The sequence below is a fragment of the Podarcis cretensis genome, assembly GCF_951804945.1.
Source record: "Podarcis cretensis genome assembly, chromosome: 13".
NCBI lineage: Eukaryota > Metazoa > Chordata > Lepidosauria > Squamata > Lacertidae > Podarcis > Podarcis cretensis.
This window is the reverse complement of record NC_137182.1, coordinates 15,867,284-15,885,656: the sequence shown is the minus strand read 5'-3', so window position 1 is coordinate 15,885,656 and position 18,373 is coordinate 15,867,284. Positions and strand designations below refer to the sequence as shown.

General features: G+C 46.8%; 1 protein-coding gene across 1 annotated transcript in view; it reads left to right on the top strand.

The window, feature by feature from the left end:
- The first annotated feature begins 214 nt into the window (after window positions 1-214).
- C1QL1 (complement C1q like 1) overlaps window positions 215-18,373 on the top strand; it is a 50,208-nt gene continuing 32,049 nt past the window's right edge. Inside the window, exon 1 of the mRNA XM_079950061.1 lies at window positions 215-920. Within this exon, the coding sequence (XP_079806187.1) occupies window positions 312-920 (609 nt within the window). The 5' untranslated portion in view covers window positions 215-311. The remainder of the gene's footprint in view (window positions 921-18,373) is intronic.

Below are 18,373 nucleotides of genomic sequence, written 5' to 3'. Positions count from 1 at the left end.
ACTGCCTCGGTTTTTTACGCGCGCTCGCGCGCTCTTCTTTTCTCCTCTCCAACTAAAGGGGGATCCTCTGCTTCTTTTCAAGTTTCTTCTTCTTGCCTCTTCTTCTGCTGCTGCTGCTTCCTCGCCCCTCCTTCCACCTCGTCTGTGGTTGTTTTGTTTCGGTTCCCCCAAATTATCACCCTTTATTTCTCCTCGCCAGGTCGCCCGGCCCACCCGTCACCATTTCTACCCCGGGGAGGCAGCGCGTCCAGCCCCTGCAGCGGCTGAGCCTCGGGCGCAAAACTTTGGTGGCCGCGGCCATCGGGGTGGTGATGATCCTGATCTTGGTGGTCCTCATCCCGGTGCTGGTCAACTCGGTGGGCATCGACGGGCACTACGAGATGCTGGGCACGTGCCGCATGGTCTGCGACCCCTACCTGGCCAAGACCACCAGCGCCAGCGCCATCCGGACCGAGGCGGGAGAGACCCTCGCCAGCAGCGGCCACGCCGGGCTCCCCGCGCCCTCCACGCTGGTGCAAGGGCCGCAAGGCAAGCCCGGGAGGCCGGGGAAACCCGGGCCGCCGGGGCCTCCGGGAGAACCGGGCCCACCGGGGGCCATGGGGCCCCCGGGGGAGAAAGGGGACCCCGGGAAACCGGGGCCCCCTGGCTTGCCCGGGCCGGGCCTGGGCAACGGGGCCATCAGCACGGCCACCTACACCACGGTGCCCCGCGTGGCTTTTTACGCAGGCCTCAAGAACCCGCACGAGGGCTACGAGATCCTTAAATTCGACGACGTGGTGACCAACCTGGGCAACAACTACGAGGCCACCACGGGCAAGTTCACGTGCAACATCCCAGGCACCTATTTCTTCACCTACCACGTCCTGATGCGCGGAGGCGACGGCACCAGCATGTGGGCGGACCTGTGCAAGAACGGACAGGTAGGGAAGAGGGCTGGGGGGGGGTCTCTCTTCGGGGTCCTGATGGGGGTGGAGGGAAGAATCATGCGCTCCCACATTACGCAGTGTTTTAGTGCAAGAAGACGCCCCTCCGCAGATTATGCTTGTAGAAATGAAATTGGACTGTCTACTCCAAAGCCCCCAAAATATCAGCACCAACCGTGGCTCAGTTCTGCGTCGGAAGATGGCTCAGAATCTTTCGATCCCCTTCCTAAAACTTAATGCTAGGATTGTAGAGTTGGGTCATCCAGCCCAACCCCCTACAAGGCAGGGATGCCAACTATATCATCTATGAAACCTCCAAGTAAAGGAGGGTTCACCTCTTGTTGGGAGTCTGGCGCACTGTTGAACGGTGTCAGAAAGTTCTTCCCGGTGCTAAGTCTGAATCTCCTTTCTTGTAACTCGATTCCGTCCTTCTTCAGGTATTCAGCTGATCAGATAATATAAATAATCAGGGACATGGAAGTGTTTCAATAAAGAGCCGAGTGGATCGAGACCAAAAAGTTAATTCAGTTACACTTATTTTATTTTATTTTTTAAATGGTTCTTTTCGTTTGCCCTTTACTTGCTAAGATAACCCTTTGTATGCTTGGAAACCTGCAAGGTAGTTACCCTTAACTTATCCAGGTGTGCATATGTGATGAGGAAAGGAGCAGTCCACTTTTCCCAGAGTTTGGAATAGTGTGTTGTCCATATCTATTTCAATGTTTTGTAGAAGTCTAATATCTAGCTATCTATACACACACACACACACACACACACATATGGGAGTTATAGAATCATAGACCTGCAGTGTGGTGGCACGGACCCTGAGGGTCAACCCACTGCAATGCAGGACTCGAACCCACAACCCTAAGATTAAGAGTCTCATGCGACGTACTCTTGAGTAGATGCATAAAAAGGTAAAGGTACCCCTGCCCGTACGGGCCAGTCTTGACAGACTCTGGAGTTGTGCGCCCATCTCACTCAAGAGGCCGGGGGCCAGCGCTGTCCGGAGACACTTCCGGGTCACGTGGCCAGCGTGACGAAGATGCTCTGGTGAGCCAGAGCCGCACACGGAAACGCCGTTTACCTTCCCGCTGGTAAGCGGTCCCTATTTATCTACTTGCACCCAGGGGTGCTTTCGAACTGCTAGGTGGGCAGGCGCTGGGACCGAGCAGCGGGAGCGCACCCCGCCGCAGGGATTCGAACCGCCGACCTTTCGATCGGCAAGCCCTAGGCGCTGAGGCTTTAACCCACAGCGCCACCTGCGTCCTGAGTAGATGCATAGGATTGTGTTATTTGTTCACTAGCAATCCCAGCTGTGGAGGGGATGTTTCCTATAGGCTTACAGACCTTATGAGATAACTGCACTTTCACGGTGGGGAAGGGGTGCTTTTTCAAAAATGCCACCGCACTCCGATTAAGTTAAGGAGGGGGTGGTCCGTGATACACATCCTTACCCACCCTCTCCAAACACTTCCCAGCTCCTCTTCTCAGGGAAGAATGGTACCCCAGAGCATCATGCCACTCCCCCCACCACCCCAACCTCTAATGCACAGATATAGTTAATTTTCATCCTTCAATATTTAAGCAGCAGTTTGTGGCTCGGTTTCCTTCCTTATGTCGTCCCCCCCAAAAAAAAAACAAAAAAAAAACTCATCTGAAAAGTCTGCAAACTCTAGATCGGGAAATCTTATGCCACTGTATAATTTGTTAAGTCCTTCAGCTGCCACAAGACTCTTTCTTGGCTGTGCTGCGACCGACTAAGGACTCCTGCCCTCTGGAAATTCTTCCTTTGAGGAAGATTCCTCTTATGCAAACTCCCCCAATAATCTGCAAATAAGAGGGATGGAAAAGGAAAGGAAAGAGATCATTGTCAAGAACCTTTCAACTCTCCTATAGGACCCCTGCTCTTCCTCAAGCTTCCTGGGAGGCAGAACTGATGCTTACTCAGAAGTAAGGCTCATCTGGATCTTAACTCCCAGGCAAGTGTGCACTGGATCATAGCGGGATCCTGTGCATTCCTACTCAGGCAGAAATCCCACAGAGATCAAAGAGACACTACCCCCCCCACCCTTGGGTTGCAGCTTCAGTCAATTTCACTGAGCAAAGAAGAAATCCCTTAGGTAGAATTTCCTCCCTTACTGACCCTGCGAACTCACTGCATTTCATTCTTAATATTTGATACGTATGTCTCTTTAATTTTAAAAGAGGAAGATGAATGTAGCTTGGGACATAAAGCTCAGGAATCAGTTGATATGTGTCCCTTGTGATTAATTTTATTTTAAAGAGAGAGAATCCTTTGGGGATATTTGGAAGTCTTCCCCTACTTCCTAGGATATTTTGAAGGGAGTCTGGGCTGTGCAGATTTATTTATTTTTATTTTTTTTAATATATGCATACACTTAACTTTGACTTAAGATGATGGAAAGTAAAATGCAGATTGGGCTGGCCCCACCCCACCCCCGCCTCCCTCATCAGCTCCTTCTTAATCAAACCATCCCTTTTGTGATAGCACTAGTTAATCCTGCCAGAGGGAGAGCAGGGAAGGATTCTTGACGCTTTCTAATTGAATTTCATAATTAAGCCCGGCCTCCGCAGAAACTGCTTTTCATGTTGCATCCAGTTACAGATCCATCTCTGTCTCTTTTTGTTCATATGCCTCCTCCCCTCAGTAATCACTCAGCAGTGCTTAACAAAAAAACCAAAAAAAACAGGGATGCCACCACATACGCAAAAGCCCACCTTCGTACTCAGAAAATAAAATTTTAAAACCCCCAAATTCATCCAGAATAAAGGGCCACAGACCTTAGTTGTGTGCTTGCTCACAATTGCTAGTTGGAGTTGGAGTTTAAGACGCCACTTCGCCCATAGGTATGCATTGAAAAGGTGGAGAAAATTCCCCTTTTGCCATCTTGATTGTGAGCTACGAAGGGTAACTAATCTGTAATACGATCTTGAGTATCTATTTGTGTGTGCCACGCATAGCTGCCTTAAAAGCAGCTGCTACTTATCCCTATTTCTTATTTGTCCATATTTATTTATTTGGATAAATAAGAATAAAATAGGGATAAGTAGCAGCTGCTTTTAAGGCAGCTATGTGCGGCACACACAAATATATCCATATTTATCCATATTTGGATAAATAACTTTGCTGCTATTTATTCGTCTTTTCAAGTTTCCACAGGGGGGACAGATCAGGAGGAGTTTCTTCAGCCAGATGTTAGCGATAGTCTTATATATACAGCTTGAAAATTTGATAGTTTCCAGAAAAAAATAAAATCAGAGTTAAAACACACAAGGTATTCAGAAAGGGCGGGGGTCTAATATTCAGTCAGTGCACAATACTTGCTGCTTTGGCCTCCCGAAATGATGCTGGTATTCCACTTAGACAAATGTGCCAAATTGCCCAAAATGGTTTGCGAGTTCTTTCCTCTCCCACAAGAGGAGTATGTAATGTAGAACCAAACTTAACTATATACACACAGCGACGTTTTATATTAAGGCACGCACTAGGAAAGAAAGACACCTTGCCCAGTCTCGGATCTCGAACCTTCAATAACGTCAATGCTCAGCCCTGGACTAAGCGAACGATACAGTGCCTCTGAACATGTGTCAAGTGCAGTTCTCATGCTGCTGAGTAATCACAAGCCAAACACACACACAGTGTCACACAAATGGGAGAGGCTGTTGTCGTAGGAACATAGAGACGGCTGCCTTTGTTGTTGTTTAGTTGTTTAGTCGTGTCTGACTCTTCGTGACCCCATGGACCAGAGCACTCCAGGCATTCCTGTCTTTCACTGCCTCCCACAGTTTGGTCAAACTCATGCTGGTAGCTTCGAGAACACTGCCCAACCATCTCGTCCTCTGTCGTCCCCTTCTCCTTGTGCCCTCCATCTTTCCCAACATCAGGGTTTTTTTCCAGGGAGTCTTCTCTTCTCATGAGGTGGCCAAAGTATTGGAGCCTCAGTTTCAGGATCTGTCCTTCCAGTGAGCACTCAGGGCTGATTTCCTTCAGAATCGAGAGGTTTGATCTTCTTGCAGTCCATGGGACTCTCAAGATTCTCATCCAGCACCATAATTCAAACGCATCCATTCTTCGGCGATCAGCCTTCTTAAGATCCAGCTCTCACTTCCATACATCACTACTGGGAAAACCATAGCTTTAACTATACGGACCTTTGTCGGCAAGGTGATGTCTCTGCTTTTTAAGATGCTGTCTAGATTTGTCATTGCTTTTCTCCCATAAAGCAGGCGTCTTTTAATTTCATGGCTACTGTCACCATCTGCAGTAATCATGGAGCCCAAGAAAGTAAAATCTCTCACTGCCTCCATTTCTTCCCCTTCTATTTGCCAGGAGGTGATGGGACCAGTGGCCATGATCTTCGTTTTTTTTGCTGTTGAGCTTCAAACCATATTTTGCGCTCCCCTCTTTCACCCTCATTAAAAGGGTGCCTTACACAGAGTCAAATCATTGGTTCACCAAGCTCAGTAAGGGCCGCACTGATTGGCAGTGTCTTTCCAGATGTTACCAGGAGATGTCAGGAATTGAACCTGGAACCTAAATACCTGTAAATACCAGTCGTTGGGGAACAAGCGCAGGAGAGGACTATTGTCCCTCTGGCCCTGCTGGTGGACTCGGGTGTCTGCATTGAAATAGGACATTTGACTCCCAGGCCTTCTTATGCTGTCATCTGGCTGCTCCTCTGCCTAGACAGGTCCAGATCTTGGCTTTAAAAAGTTTCTGCAGGTCCGAAGCAAAAGGTGTCAAGGCTAAGATTTAGAAGCTCTACCCTTCTCAACCTTGGATATGAATTTCGTGAATACAGGTGGCCATGAATCGCATAGTTGGAAGAAACCACTCTGAGAGTCATCCAGTTCAACTGCCTGTAGTCCAATGATCTTTTGAACCCACAACCGTGAGATGACCAAGCCTCATGCTCTATCTATTGAAGGAGCTGTCCCAGGCCGTCCTAAAACTTGTGGGTTGCCACTGGCAACCGAATGGCAGTACCAGACGAGTGTGTCTGGCTTCCTTTCAGGCCGCTGAATAGAATAATAGAATTGTAAAGAGACCCCTAGAGTAATGTTTGATATATTACGGTATTTTAATATTTTGTGGCTGGGGTAGCCCAGCCAGATGGGTGGGGTATAAATAAATTATTATTATTATTATTATTATTATTATTATTATTATTATTAAGCCCAACCCCCGGACGTCATGGTTCTCCATACACTGCTATTCAATACAGTGGTACCACGGTTTACAGACGCTTCAGGTTACAGACTCTGCTAACCCAGAAATAGTACCTCGGGTTAAGAACTTTGCTTCAGGATGAGAACAGAAATCGCACAGCAGCAGAGGGAGGCCCCATTAGGTAAAGCAGTGCCTCAGGTTAAGAACAGTTTCAGGTTAAGAACGTACCTCCAGAACGAATTAAGTTCGTAACCCGAGGTACCACTGTGTATCCTTCTTATGTCAAGGTGACAAGGCAGGGAGAAGAGAAGGCTCCATCTTGGCTGCTCCCTGCCCAGTGGGGTCTTGTTAAAAGGCAGCCATGCAGACTTTTAAGAGTTTTTCCGCTAGGGTGTTCTCTGAGATGTTCTGTCTCGTTTCAAGGGGCCTTTTAACTATCCATTGCTGATCTGTTTCCAGAAGGGCAGCTACGTTGGTATGTCAGAGCACAAAGCAGCAAAGAGCCTTGGGGTGCCTTAAATACGAAGGCTGTGTATGCGCCATATTTAACGCATGTGGCTTTCTCTGAAGAATCTCGGGAACTGTAGTTTGTGAAGGGTGATTCGAGTGGATTTTGTAGAATTGTAGAGTTGGAAGGGACTCCGGGGGTCATCTAATCCCGCCCCCTCCAATGCAGGAATCTTTTGCCCAACGTGGGGCTCGAACCCATGACCTGAGATTCAGATTTGATTCCTTGTATTTCTGTGCTGCTTTTCACTCAGAGGAATCTCGAAGCAGCTTACAACCAATAAGTGACATGAACGTAGCAAAGCATATAATAGAACATCACCAACACAGCATAGCTGATATAAAATAACTAACGAAACAATTGCAATCCCTAAAACCCTGTTAACGAAACAGCAACTGAAATGTAAGCGAAACATCACAGAAAAAGCTGTGTTATATGATTCACAATAACGACATTTATAATCAGTATTAACAAAATAACAACTAACAAAAATAAGCTAAGCACTGTGGTGGCAGGAACTGTAGTTCCCAATATTCTTTGTGGGGCGTCATGTGTGTTATATGTATGGGGTGTGCACAGCCATACATGTGCATGATGTGTTATCCTGAATTTTTTTCCCGGCCGGAGGTGTGATTGATATCCTTTGCCTCAGTCACAAAAGACAGGTCCAAAGCTTCAGCAGTAAGAGGAGCCAGAGGTTCAAGCCTGTGGGGAAAATGATCTCCAGTCCTAGGAGTGTTAGAGAAAGCGATGAAAAATATGCACTCTTCACATGCTCAGAGCACTCTCCTCACTATGGCGTTGCATCTTCTGAGCCCTAGCATTCAAAACAGGTTTTTGTGCCCAAATTTAAGGCCCAAGGAATTTTCCAGGATTTATGAGGGTTCGTTGCCTTCTCGCTGGGTTTGGTCCCCATAAACAGAGGTTTAGACCTCATATCCCAGCATCTACCGTGAGGCAATCGAATCACATGCTCCAGGAACATAAGCAACAAAAGATGCGTGAAGGCTTCTTGGTGCATGGCACTCGCTCATTTCCCTATTCATTCCCCTTGCGTACACAGAAAAGGTAGCATTTCAAGCAGGGGTTAAACCACAGAGCCTAGGACTTGCCGATCAGAAGGTCGGTGGTTCGAAGCCCCGCGATGGGGTGAGCTCCCGTTGCTCGGTCCCTGCTCCTGCCAACCTAGCAGTTGGAAAGCATGTCAAAGTGCAAGTAGATAAATAGGTACTGCTCCGGCGGGAAGGTAAACAGTGTTTCCGTGTGCTACTCTGGTTCGCCAGAAGCGGCTTAGTCATGCTGGCCACATGACTCTACGCCGGCTCCCTCAGCTAATAAAGCGAGATGAGCGCTGCAACTCCAGAGTCGGCCACGACTGGACCTAATTGTCAGGGGTCCCTTTACCCTTTACCTTAAGGGAAAAGTCAGGTGTTAAGATAAGGCAGTGGTTTTCAAGTTTACAGAATCCCTTAGACGTTGCCTCAGCCTCCAAGCAAACCTTGTGTGTCAGCTACAGAGCCATGGTGCCAGATCTGGGGGGGGGGGGCACCTGTGGCCCCCTAGATGTTGTCGGACATTTCCCATGAGCTCCAGCCAGCAAGGTATTCAGTAGTCAGGGATAGTGAGGGTCGGCTGCAGGCTCCTGCGTTGCAGAGGATTCTGAGAATCACAGGTGAGCAAAGCTCTCTTGCGTACTGGCGTCTCATTTCCCATGGGCATCGGTTAGGCCACTCTGAGAACTACTCAGTGTGAGAACGAATACTCCCAGGGGTCAGCAAACTTTTTCAGCAGGGGGCCGGTCCACTGTCCCTCAGACCTTGTGGGGGGCCGGACTATATTTTTGGGGGAAAAGTGAACGAATTCCTGTGCCCCACAAATAACCCAGAGATGCACTTTAAATAAAAGGACACATTCTACTCATGTAAAAACATGCTGATTCCCAGACCGTCCGTGGGCCGGATTTAGAAGGCGATTGGGCCGGATCCGGCCCCCAGGCCTTAGTTTGCCTACCCATGCTTTAGAATACCAGGGTCAGGCGGCAGTGGCTTCAGGAGAGATCTCACGAGATCTCGCCAAAAGCCACAGTTGCGCAAACCTGTTGAGGGGTTGATGTCTCATGGGATTCCGCCCCCCAAGGCGACCGATTCGGTCCGCCTCATGGGAGGGCCGGCCCGACAGTCAGTCCTTTCTCCCAGGAAGCTCTGGGAATTGTAGCATAAAGTCCCTTCCCACATACTCAGAAGGACTGGCCTACCATATTTTGAAGGGAAATAATACATAATAGCTAAGATACAGGCGGGCGGCTCTCTGTAAAGTCTAAATTTGCCTAAATTTTGTCCTTTGTCAGAGTGCCATATGACCAAAGTCCACCCCTGCTGTTTGTCCCCCATATGTTATATAATAGTACAGTGGTACCTCAGGTTACATACGCTTCAGGTTACAGACTCCACTAACCCAGAAATAGTACCTCGGCTTAAGAACTTTGCTTCAGGATGAGAACAGAAATCGTGCTCCGGCGCCGCGGAAGCAGCAGGAGGCCCCATTAGCTAAAGTGGTGCTTCAAGTTAAGAACAGTTTCAGGTTAAGAACAGACCTCAGGAACGAATTAAGTACTTAACCTGAGGTACCACTGTATACTGTCACCCTAGTTAGCAGCTATTGATAGCTTTCTCCTCCATGAATGTGTCGAATGCCCTTTTAAAGTAATCAAAGGTATGTCTAGACGTTCCAGATATAAAACAGAAAAGAGAGGGGGATTATGGGGCTGTTTTTGTTTTTGTTTTTATTATGTATTTTACGTTTTTATATTGTGATTTTAACTTGTGAACCGCCCCGAGACTTGCGGGTATAGGGCAGAATACGAATAATAATAATAATAATAATAATAATAATAATAATAATAATGCTGTCAATTAGGGAGGGAAGAGACCTTGAATGGTTGAGGGTGGCAGAACTGGAGGAGTGAAGGTCATAATCAGATATATAACAGGGAAATAAGAACAAAAAGATGAGGAAAGGGGAGTTTTCCTTTGTGGGGGGCAGAGTCTTTCTCCATACTCTCCTACCTGTTTTATCATCAGCCTCACCTTGGGAGATGCTGCAATACCTGTTGATGCTGTGTTGCAAAAATGCTCTTTGAGAATATTCTGCTCTTATTATCTTTTTCTCCACAATGCACAGTGTCACCGAAACCCACCCCCTTCTCTTGGAGGAAAAAGAGAGAGAGAAATAGTCAAGGAAAGAAAACAGCATGTGATTTTAAAGCACAGATTCTCAACTTTTAATGGGGATGCTCTGTCACACCTTGAATGTCACACCTGATTTTTTTCTCAGTGTCAAGCACTAGAGAGAGATGGGGAGGGTAGTTAAGGATCTTTCTCTCTCTCTCTCTCTGTCTATATATATATATGTGAGTCATTTTGTAGATATGGAAAGTCTAAAAGGCCGGCGGGCTCTGTGACTTTAAATATTTAATAACTTCTCAATCAGCAAATGTATTTTTCTCCTCCCTCTCTTCTCAATTTCCCCCTCGTCTATTTGCATTTGGAAGGCTCAGTTGTGCACCCCAGAAGACAAAAGGAAAACCCAGCAGTCGTTGCCTATAGGGCAGCAGAATCATTTGCTATAGAAACCTTCCCTTCCGCCTCCCAGGTCTCTGCCTGGGGTTTCTTAGGTCAGGAGAGCTAAACAGCTTTCGGCTAACTGCTCAGATGACAGTGTATTTTCCCAAGCAGATCCCTGGTGCTTGGGATGCAAACAGGAACCGTTCCAGGAGACAAGGGCAGGAGACATTCCTTCATCTCCTTATCATCTTGGCAACAGGGTTGCCAGCTAACTGGAAAAAGTGACCCGGTCTGGCTTACTCTTGCACCCTTAAAAGCTGCTTGATGTGCAGAACTCGGAAACCTAGGCTTTTTGCTGGTACAGAGATCAGCATGTTGTTGTTTAGTCGTTTAGTCGTGTCCGACTCTTTGTGACCCCATGGACCAGAGCACGCCAGGCACTCCTGTCTTCTGCTGCCTCCCGCAGTTTGGTCAAACTCATGCTGGTAGCTTTGAGAACACTGTCCAACCATCTTGTCCTCTGTCGTCCCCTTCTCCTTGTGCCCTCCATCTTTCCCAACATCAGGGTCTGTTCCAGGGAGTCTTCTCTTCTCATGGCCAAAGTATTGGAGCCTCAGTTTCAGGATCTGTCCTTCCAGTGAGCACTCAGGGCTGATTTCCTTCAGAATCGAGAGGTTTGATCTTCTTGCAGTCCATGGGACTCTCAAGATTCTCATCCAGCACCATAATTCAAACGCATCCATTCTTCGGCATCAAGAATTAGCCTAGTAGCATAGTCACCTGCTAATACAAACAGATCGAGCTGCTTTCAAAAATCATAAGTGCAGGACCTGGTTCAAAAGCTGGCAACCCTTCTCGGCAGCAGCCTCATGAACAAGATGCGTAGCTAGGAATGGTAGGAAGGCGAGATCTTGTGGGTGCAAAATAAATAGTCATCTGCGTAGCATTTCCTCCTGTTGTTGCTCAGTGTGCTTAAAACTACTGACATCACAGGAATGCTTACAACAACCTAGTAAGGTAGGCCAAGTGCTTTTCATCTGGGGAGGTGGAACTCAAAGATAGTATATGACTGGTTTAGTTTATGGCTCTGCCTCTAACTTACAGCTTGGACATCAGCAGGTGTCATGCTTTATATATACATAAAAATCCCAGCTTTTGGCTGCCACGCAAACTCCTGTTAAAGGCATAAAGGAAAAGGTAAAGGGACCCCTGACCATTAGGTCCAGTCGTGGCCGACTCTGGGGTTGCGGCGCTCATCTCGCTTTATTGGCCGAGGGAGCTGATGTACAGCTTCCGGGCCATGTGGCCAGCATGACTAAGCCGCTTCTGGCGAACCAGAGCAGTGCACGGAAACGTCGTTTACCTTCCTGCCGGAGCGGTACCTATTTATCTACTTTCACTTTGACGTGCTTTCGAACTGCTAGGTTGGCAGGAGCAGGGACCGAGCAACGGGAGCTCACCTCGTTGCGGGGCTTCGAACCACCGACCTTCTGATCGGCAAGTCCTAGGCTCTGTGGTTTAATCCACAGTGCCACCCGCGTCCTGTTAAAGGCATAAGAACACCCTAAACTAATTCTTTTTGGTCAGTTGGCAATCATAGCACTGAACCTAGGATTTCCTGGTCATTTCCTGAACCATTTAACTAGCTTCCTTGGCTAAGAAGTATATATACATTTCAGCAAGCATTCACATTTTACAAAGCCTAGATACGGCTTAAGCTCTGATGACTTTGCCTCCTCTGTTAAGGGTTGCCAACTTCTGAATTTGTCTCTGTAGCAGCAGAGATGTCTAGAAATCGGCAGGTGATAATACTGATATCCATGCTGCAAAATCACGCCCAGGCATTTCCTCCCCATCAGTTGGCACCCCTGCCTCTTGTTGTCCCATCCTGCCACCCCCAAGACATCATACAATAATTCCTTTGGTTTTATGCTCAAGCTGTTGGAAACAAAAGGTATTTTGATGGCAAAGAAGCAGTGAATAGGTTGTGTGTGTTTTTAAAGACCTTTTAGTGCCCATTGCAGTCTCTATCTACGGGAGGGCAATAAGAATGTTTTCAGAACTCAGTTCATCATAAAAGTAGGTTTCATATAAAGGGGTTTGCTGCCTGGGACCCACAGAACAAAATCTCTTACTATTATTGGACCAACTTCTCTGCATAAGTGAGCAGATGCTTCAGACAGTCAGATCTCAACACCAAGAAAATACAGCCCTCTTGGGATTGTACTAATTCATTCTGCAGATGTCTGAATACAACACATACATAAACGCACTTTCCTGCATATAGAAAAACAACAACCCTAAGTGTTCAGGGACAGCTCTAGGATAGACCTGTCACGGTAGTTTTCTGTGGATGAAGCAATCCAAAGGAGAAAGCTGTCCTATGTGATTCCTACCTTGCCGCACCGACCATATAGATTGCTTCTCAACTGCAGCAATTGGGTCTAATTATTTCATCCACCGAAGCCGGTAAACACACAGAAACTACAAAACTGATCTGGGCTGAAGCTGATTGGAGAGCAATTATACTGTCATGTTTCGCCCCGATGAAATAATCATTTTCGCGCGTTTTGTATCGTTCCCCTTGGTTGTGTGAGACGTGTCACTTGGAACAGGATAGAAAGGAGCTTTAACCGTGTTGCAGAGTGCACAGATCAGAAGGAGTCAGCCTGATGAACCTGGAAAGCCGAGAGAGCAAGGAAAAATGACGGCTGCCTAGATAGAAGGCCAAACTATCTAATGTGGAAACTGATGAGTGTGGATTAGCTATTACCCACAGATCAGAGTTTTTTTAAAAAAGGTCCTTTGGCAGCTCCTGAGCTATTAGCAACCACTTTGATCTGCTTGAATTGAGACGGGACATTTTTCATGGCATAAAACAGGTGGGGGGGCCTTTGGGACTCCAGATGTGGCAGAACTACAACTCCCATCACCCCAGCAAGCATGGCCAGAGCTGATGGGAGTTGTAGCTCAGCCAACTACGGATAGCCAAAGGTTCTCCATACCTGGCATAGAGTTAAGGCTGGGTGTTATGTACTGAAGTTCTCACCCTGGGCCAGCAGGGGGATACTGTAGATAGTTATGCAAATAAGGGATCGAAAGTGACGTTCAGTGATTGGATAGTTTTAGAAAATTGTTACAGTTACGTTGTACTGGAGCTCTATATAAGCAGGCTGACTGAACGCTTCAGTTCAGTTCTGTCCTGGCCTGGCCTGTGAATAAACAAGAGCTGTTTGAAGAATCGCTGTGTCGTCTGATATGTTCACCCACAACTTAACACTGACCATTTGCCGATGCTTGCTGCACAAGAGATGGGGCTGATTTTTAAAAAGTTGGTAACTCCAGAGATGGCAGTTGGCGTTGCTATCATTATTATGATTACAGTCATACCTCGGGTTACCGATGTGCGTTTTCGGGTTGCGTACCACGCCAAACAGGTTACTGCTGGATTTCGGCGCTCACGCATGCGTAGAAACACTAAATTGCGCTTTACGCATGTGCAGAAGCGCCAAATTGTGACCCGCACATGCGCAGATGCGGTGCTGTGGGTTACGAATGCTGCAGGTTGTGAACATGCCTCCCGTACAGATCACGTTCGCAACCCGAGCGTCCACTGTATTTAGATCTCAGGGTGGTTCACAACTTTTAAAGTACAAGAAAGAAAGAAGTTAATATTATTAGAAATACGAATTTGGAGAACTGCTAAACAGGTGAGATAATGAAATTTAGTTAGAGGGGATTTGAGGAAGTCAGTTATCAGTGTTATGAAATTAGGATTTGGAAGTAATAATTCTTTTTTATGTGTTTTTCTTTGTTTTTATGTATTGTAATGTTTTTCTTTTCTTTTGTATCTTTTTTATGTGATAAGTGCGAAAACCAATAAAAAAAATTTGGGGGGAAACCAATAAAAAAAATTTTGGGGGAAAAAATAAAGTACGAGAAAGAAACACAAAATATATAATGGAAACAAAACCAAACCCATAACCCCCTTCCAACAGCACATTTAAAAAAGGGTATCAGATGTCAGTCAGCCTAGTTGAAGAGGAACATTTTTACCTAAAGGTGTATAATGAAGGTGCCAGGCAAGCTTCCCTGGGGAGAGCATTCCATAAATGGGGAGCCACTGTTCTCGTGTTGCCACCCTCTGGACCTCTTGTGGAGGGGGCTTACGAAGAAGGGACCCATGAGATGATCTCAAGGTCCAGGTAGGTACATATGGAGAGAGGTGGACCTTGAGGTATTGTGGTCCTGAGCCATTTCTTTGCCTGTTCTTCACCCATAGGCCCCAGGCCAGGTTAAAACATTAAAACACAGTATTAAAAACAGCTAAAAATCATGTAAAGGTAAAGGGACTCCTGACCATTAGGTCCAGTCACAGACGACTCCTGGGTTGTGGCGCTCATCTCGCTTTATTGGCCGAGTGAGCCGGCGTACAGCTTCTAGGTCATGTGGCCAGCATGACTAAGCTGCTTCTGGCGAACCAGAGCAGCGCATGGAAACACCGTTTACCTTCCTGCCGGAGCGGTACCTATTTATCTACTTGCACTTTGAGCTCACCCCATCGCAGATATTCGAACCACCAACCTTCTGATTGGCAAGCCCTAGGCTCTGTGCCACCAAAAATACACCCCAAGTGTCAAAACCCAGAGTAAAGATCTGTGTCTTCAGCATTCACCAGAAGCTATATAAAGATGCTAGATTGATCTGAGGCTACAACAGTGACAGGAAAACACTCTGTGCATGTTCTGTTGTACTGTCTCCCCCAGTGTTCCAGACCTTGATGAAGCTTACAGAAATCTTACAGAGCTGGATGTACAGAAAATCTTTCCATGGGCAGCAGAGCCAAGTTCTCCGTGTGCCCAAGGGAGGGTGGCAAATGACTCTGGTTTGCCCCAGGGGGCCTGGCACAGGGCAGCACAAATGCGCTGGCTCCGTTCTGGGCCTATGGTTTTGTGGTCAATTAGAGCTGAAACCTGACGTCCGTCGCTATCAAATTTAGCCAATTAAGGTTCCTTGGAATCATTCATTACCTGGAGGTGGGAGAACGTAGAGACTGGAGGGCCAATTTGGTGGAATTGCTACAAAGCCACAGGACCGTTAGCTGGAGAGGAGTGAGGGGGGCAGATTAGAATAGGCGGGGGGCAGCTGCCAAAGAGAACAGGGTCCCTGCCCCCTTAATAGTTATGAGGAAGAGGGAATTTCAGCAGGGGTCGTTTCAGCTATTCATACGAAGGTGTATCATACAAAGTCCCTCTTTGACACAGCTATTAAAGGGACAAAATCCCCCAGCTCTTTTAGTAGTCAGCCACCTTAACTGAACAATAGTGTTGGCACCTTTGGGCACCTCCAGACTATTGGGGTGTTTTTTTTGGGGGGAGCAGGTATATTCTCCATCATGTCATTGAAGAAGTAGTAGGGCATTTGTGGTGGATTTAGACTAGATCTCAAACAATCCTGCTTCATCAGTATTGCAATCCCAGTATTGCATTATTGCATACCCTCCAACAATCCTCCGAGGAAAATAGGTATGTCCTATTCAATAATAATAATAATAACAACAACAATAATTTTATTATTTATACCCCACCCATTTGACTGGGTTGCCCCAGCAACTCTGAGCAACTCCCAACATATATTATAATAAATAATATTTTTTTATTTACACCCCGCCCTTCCCAGTTTAAAAACTGGGCTCAGGGCAGCTAACAGCAAATATAAAACATTGATTAAAATGTGACTTAAAAACAGCATAATATTAAAAGATAATAAAGCATTAAACTTTTCTTTTAAAAAAACATCCCTATATAGGGCTACCTTCAGACGTCTTCTGAAGGTTGTATCTTATCTCCTTGGCTCAGGGATCGCATAACTCCATACCCTCCAACATTTCTCTGATGAAAATAGAAATGTCCTAAGGAAAAGTGGAATATTCTGGGATCGAATCAGACACTGGGATGGCTTCTGTAAATCCAGGACTGTCCCTGGAAAACAGGGACACTTGGAGGGTCTGTTATTGTCATCCCGAGGGACACTCTTGCGTTGTAGCCAGTGCCAGCCTAACACATTTTGGCACCTGAGGCAGACCCTAAAACAGTGCCAGCCCTTTAGTTAGCACTGTTTTAACCCTAACCCCAACAAAAGAATCATTTCAAGAAAAATTGATGGACTATGCAGAACTGGCAAAACTGACATACAAGCTACGGGACAAGGATAACTGTGACTTTAAAGATGAATGGGAACCCTTTACAAAGTATTTGAAGACGCAACAAAGCGAACTGGATTCCTTGGCTGGTTTTGAATAAACATTCACAAACTTTTTATTGATAATAATCAGCTAAATCAGCTAAATAGTTTGAGGATCATTCTATACAACTGCAGAAAACAGCATTTTTAGAGAAATCAAAAACTGGAACTGAGGGAAGTCGGGGGTGGGGGGATTCTGTGGGGGGAGGGAGGGGGAAGGAAGAAAATGGGGGGGGAAATAAGGATGATATGTTTCTGGATAATATGTTTTGCTTTAATTTTGAATAAAAAAGTTTTTTAAAAAAACAAAAAAAGTGCCAGCCCTGGGAAGAAAGGGGGAGGGGAGGTGTACTTCAGAAAAAAGAGGGGAATAAAAGCTTGACATAGGGATATACTGTACTGCCCCGGTGGATTCTGCCGCCTGAGGCAGTCGCCTCACCTTGCCTGTTGGTTGGGCTGGCCCTGTATAAATATTGACATCAGGATCTGCTGCCCCTGTGGATTCTGCCTCCTGAGGTGTTTGCTTCACCTTGCCTCATGGCTGGGCCAGCCCTGACTATAGCGTAACAAAAAATACAGATAAAACAGAACATGTAGAACAACACAAGACTCTTAAGCTCAGGTTCATGGGTTTGAGGCCCAAGTTTGACAAAAGATTCCTGCACTGGCTAGATGACCCTCATGGTCCCTTCCAACTCTACAATTCTATGATTTGCAATAAGCAAAATTATGTACAGGATTTCCGCAGAAAGCTACAGGGCATGAAGCAATAGGTCTGCCCTGAAACGTTTGCAGGTGCAAAAACAAGTCTTGCAAGCAGGGTCTGCCTGACACTATCATGAGCACAAATCATCAGGGCTGCAAAATAAAAGGGATCTCTGGAGACGCTCTTTCTCTTGTTACCGGAAAAATCCGAGGGCTCCCTTGGACAAACAGTAAAGACACCGACCAGAGTAAATTGGAGCAAATCAGCAGCCTGTAGGCTTGGCCTTTATTGACACAGAAAAATGGTGTGCAAGACCTTATAAAAACTTTTGAAATTCCCATCCTCTAGGTCAAGCCCACCCCCCAGAAACATCATGCATACATTACAGAAAAGAGGGGTTGAGGGAGGAGTTGTGGTGGTAACCTGAGTGTCCTGTCACCTGGCTGGTTCCCTTCTCCCCCTCCCCATGAGTCATTTTCTGAAGACAAAAGGTAGTCGCAGTTTCCTGCTCCCTGAGGGAAGAACTGATCATTGTCCTTTGTTCCAGTCCATGCTGAATCCATTCCCATATGCAAGTTCTTTGTGATCTTGATGGTCTTCTGTCTAGGACCATCAGGGTTGGCATAGCAACTGGGCAGGGCTCCTGTGGATGTGCTGGGATGGTGAAGGGATTATGGTGCCCTGTATCAAACCTTCCCCATTTTGTAGTCCTTCCTTCATGGAGTAAAATAAAAGTAAAGGTAAAGGTAAAGGTAAAGGTACCCCTGCCCGTACGGGCCAGTCTTGACAGACTCTGGGGTTGTGCGCCCATCTCACTTAAGAGGCCAGGGGCCAGCGCTGTCCGGAGACACTTCCGGGTCACGTGGCCAGCGTGACATCGCTGCTCTGGCGAGCCAGAGCCGCACACGGAAACGCCGTTTACCTTCCCGCTGGTAAGCGGTCCCTATTTATCTACTTGCACCCGGAGGTGCTTTCGAACTGCTAGGTTGGCAGGCGCTGGGACCGAGCAGCGGGAGCGCACCCCGCCGCAGGGATTCGAACCGCCGACCTTTCGATCGCCAAGTCCTAGGCGCTGAGGCTTTAACCCACAGCGCCACCCGCGTCCCAAAATAAAAGTAGAACAGTGCAAATCCGATGCATGGTTGATTTTCTATGAATTTATAACAGAAGCGTAGCGTATGTAGTGTGTGAGTGTGAGTGTGTGTGAAGTTTGTACAAACTGAATGATGGGGGGGG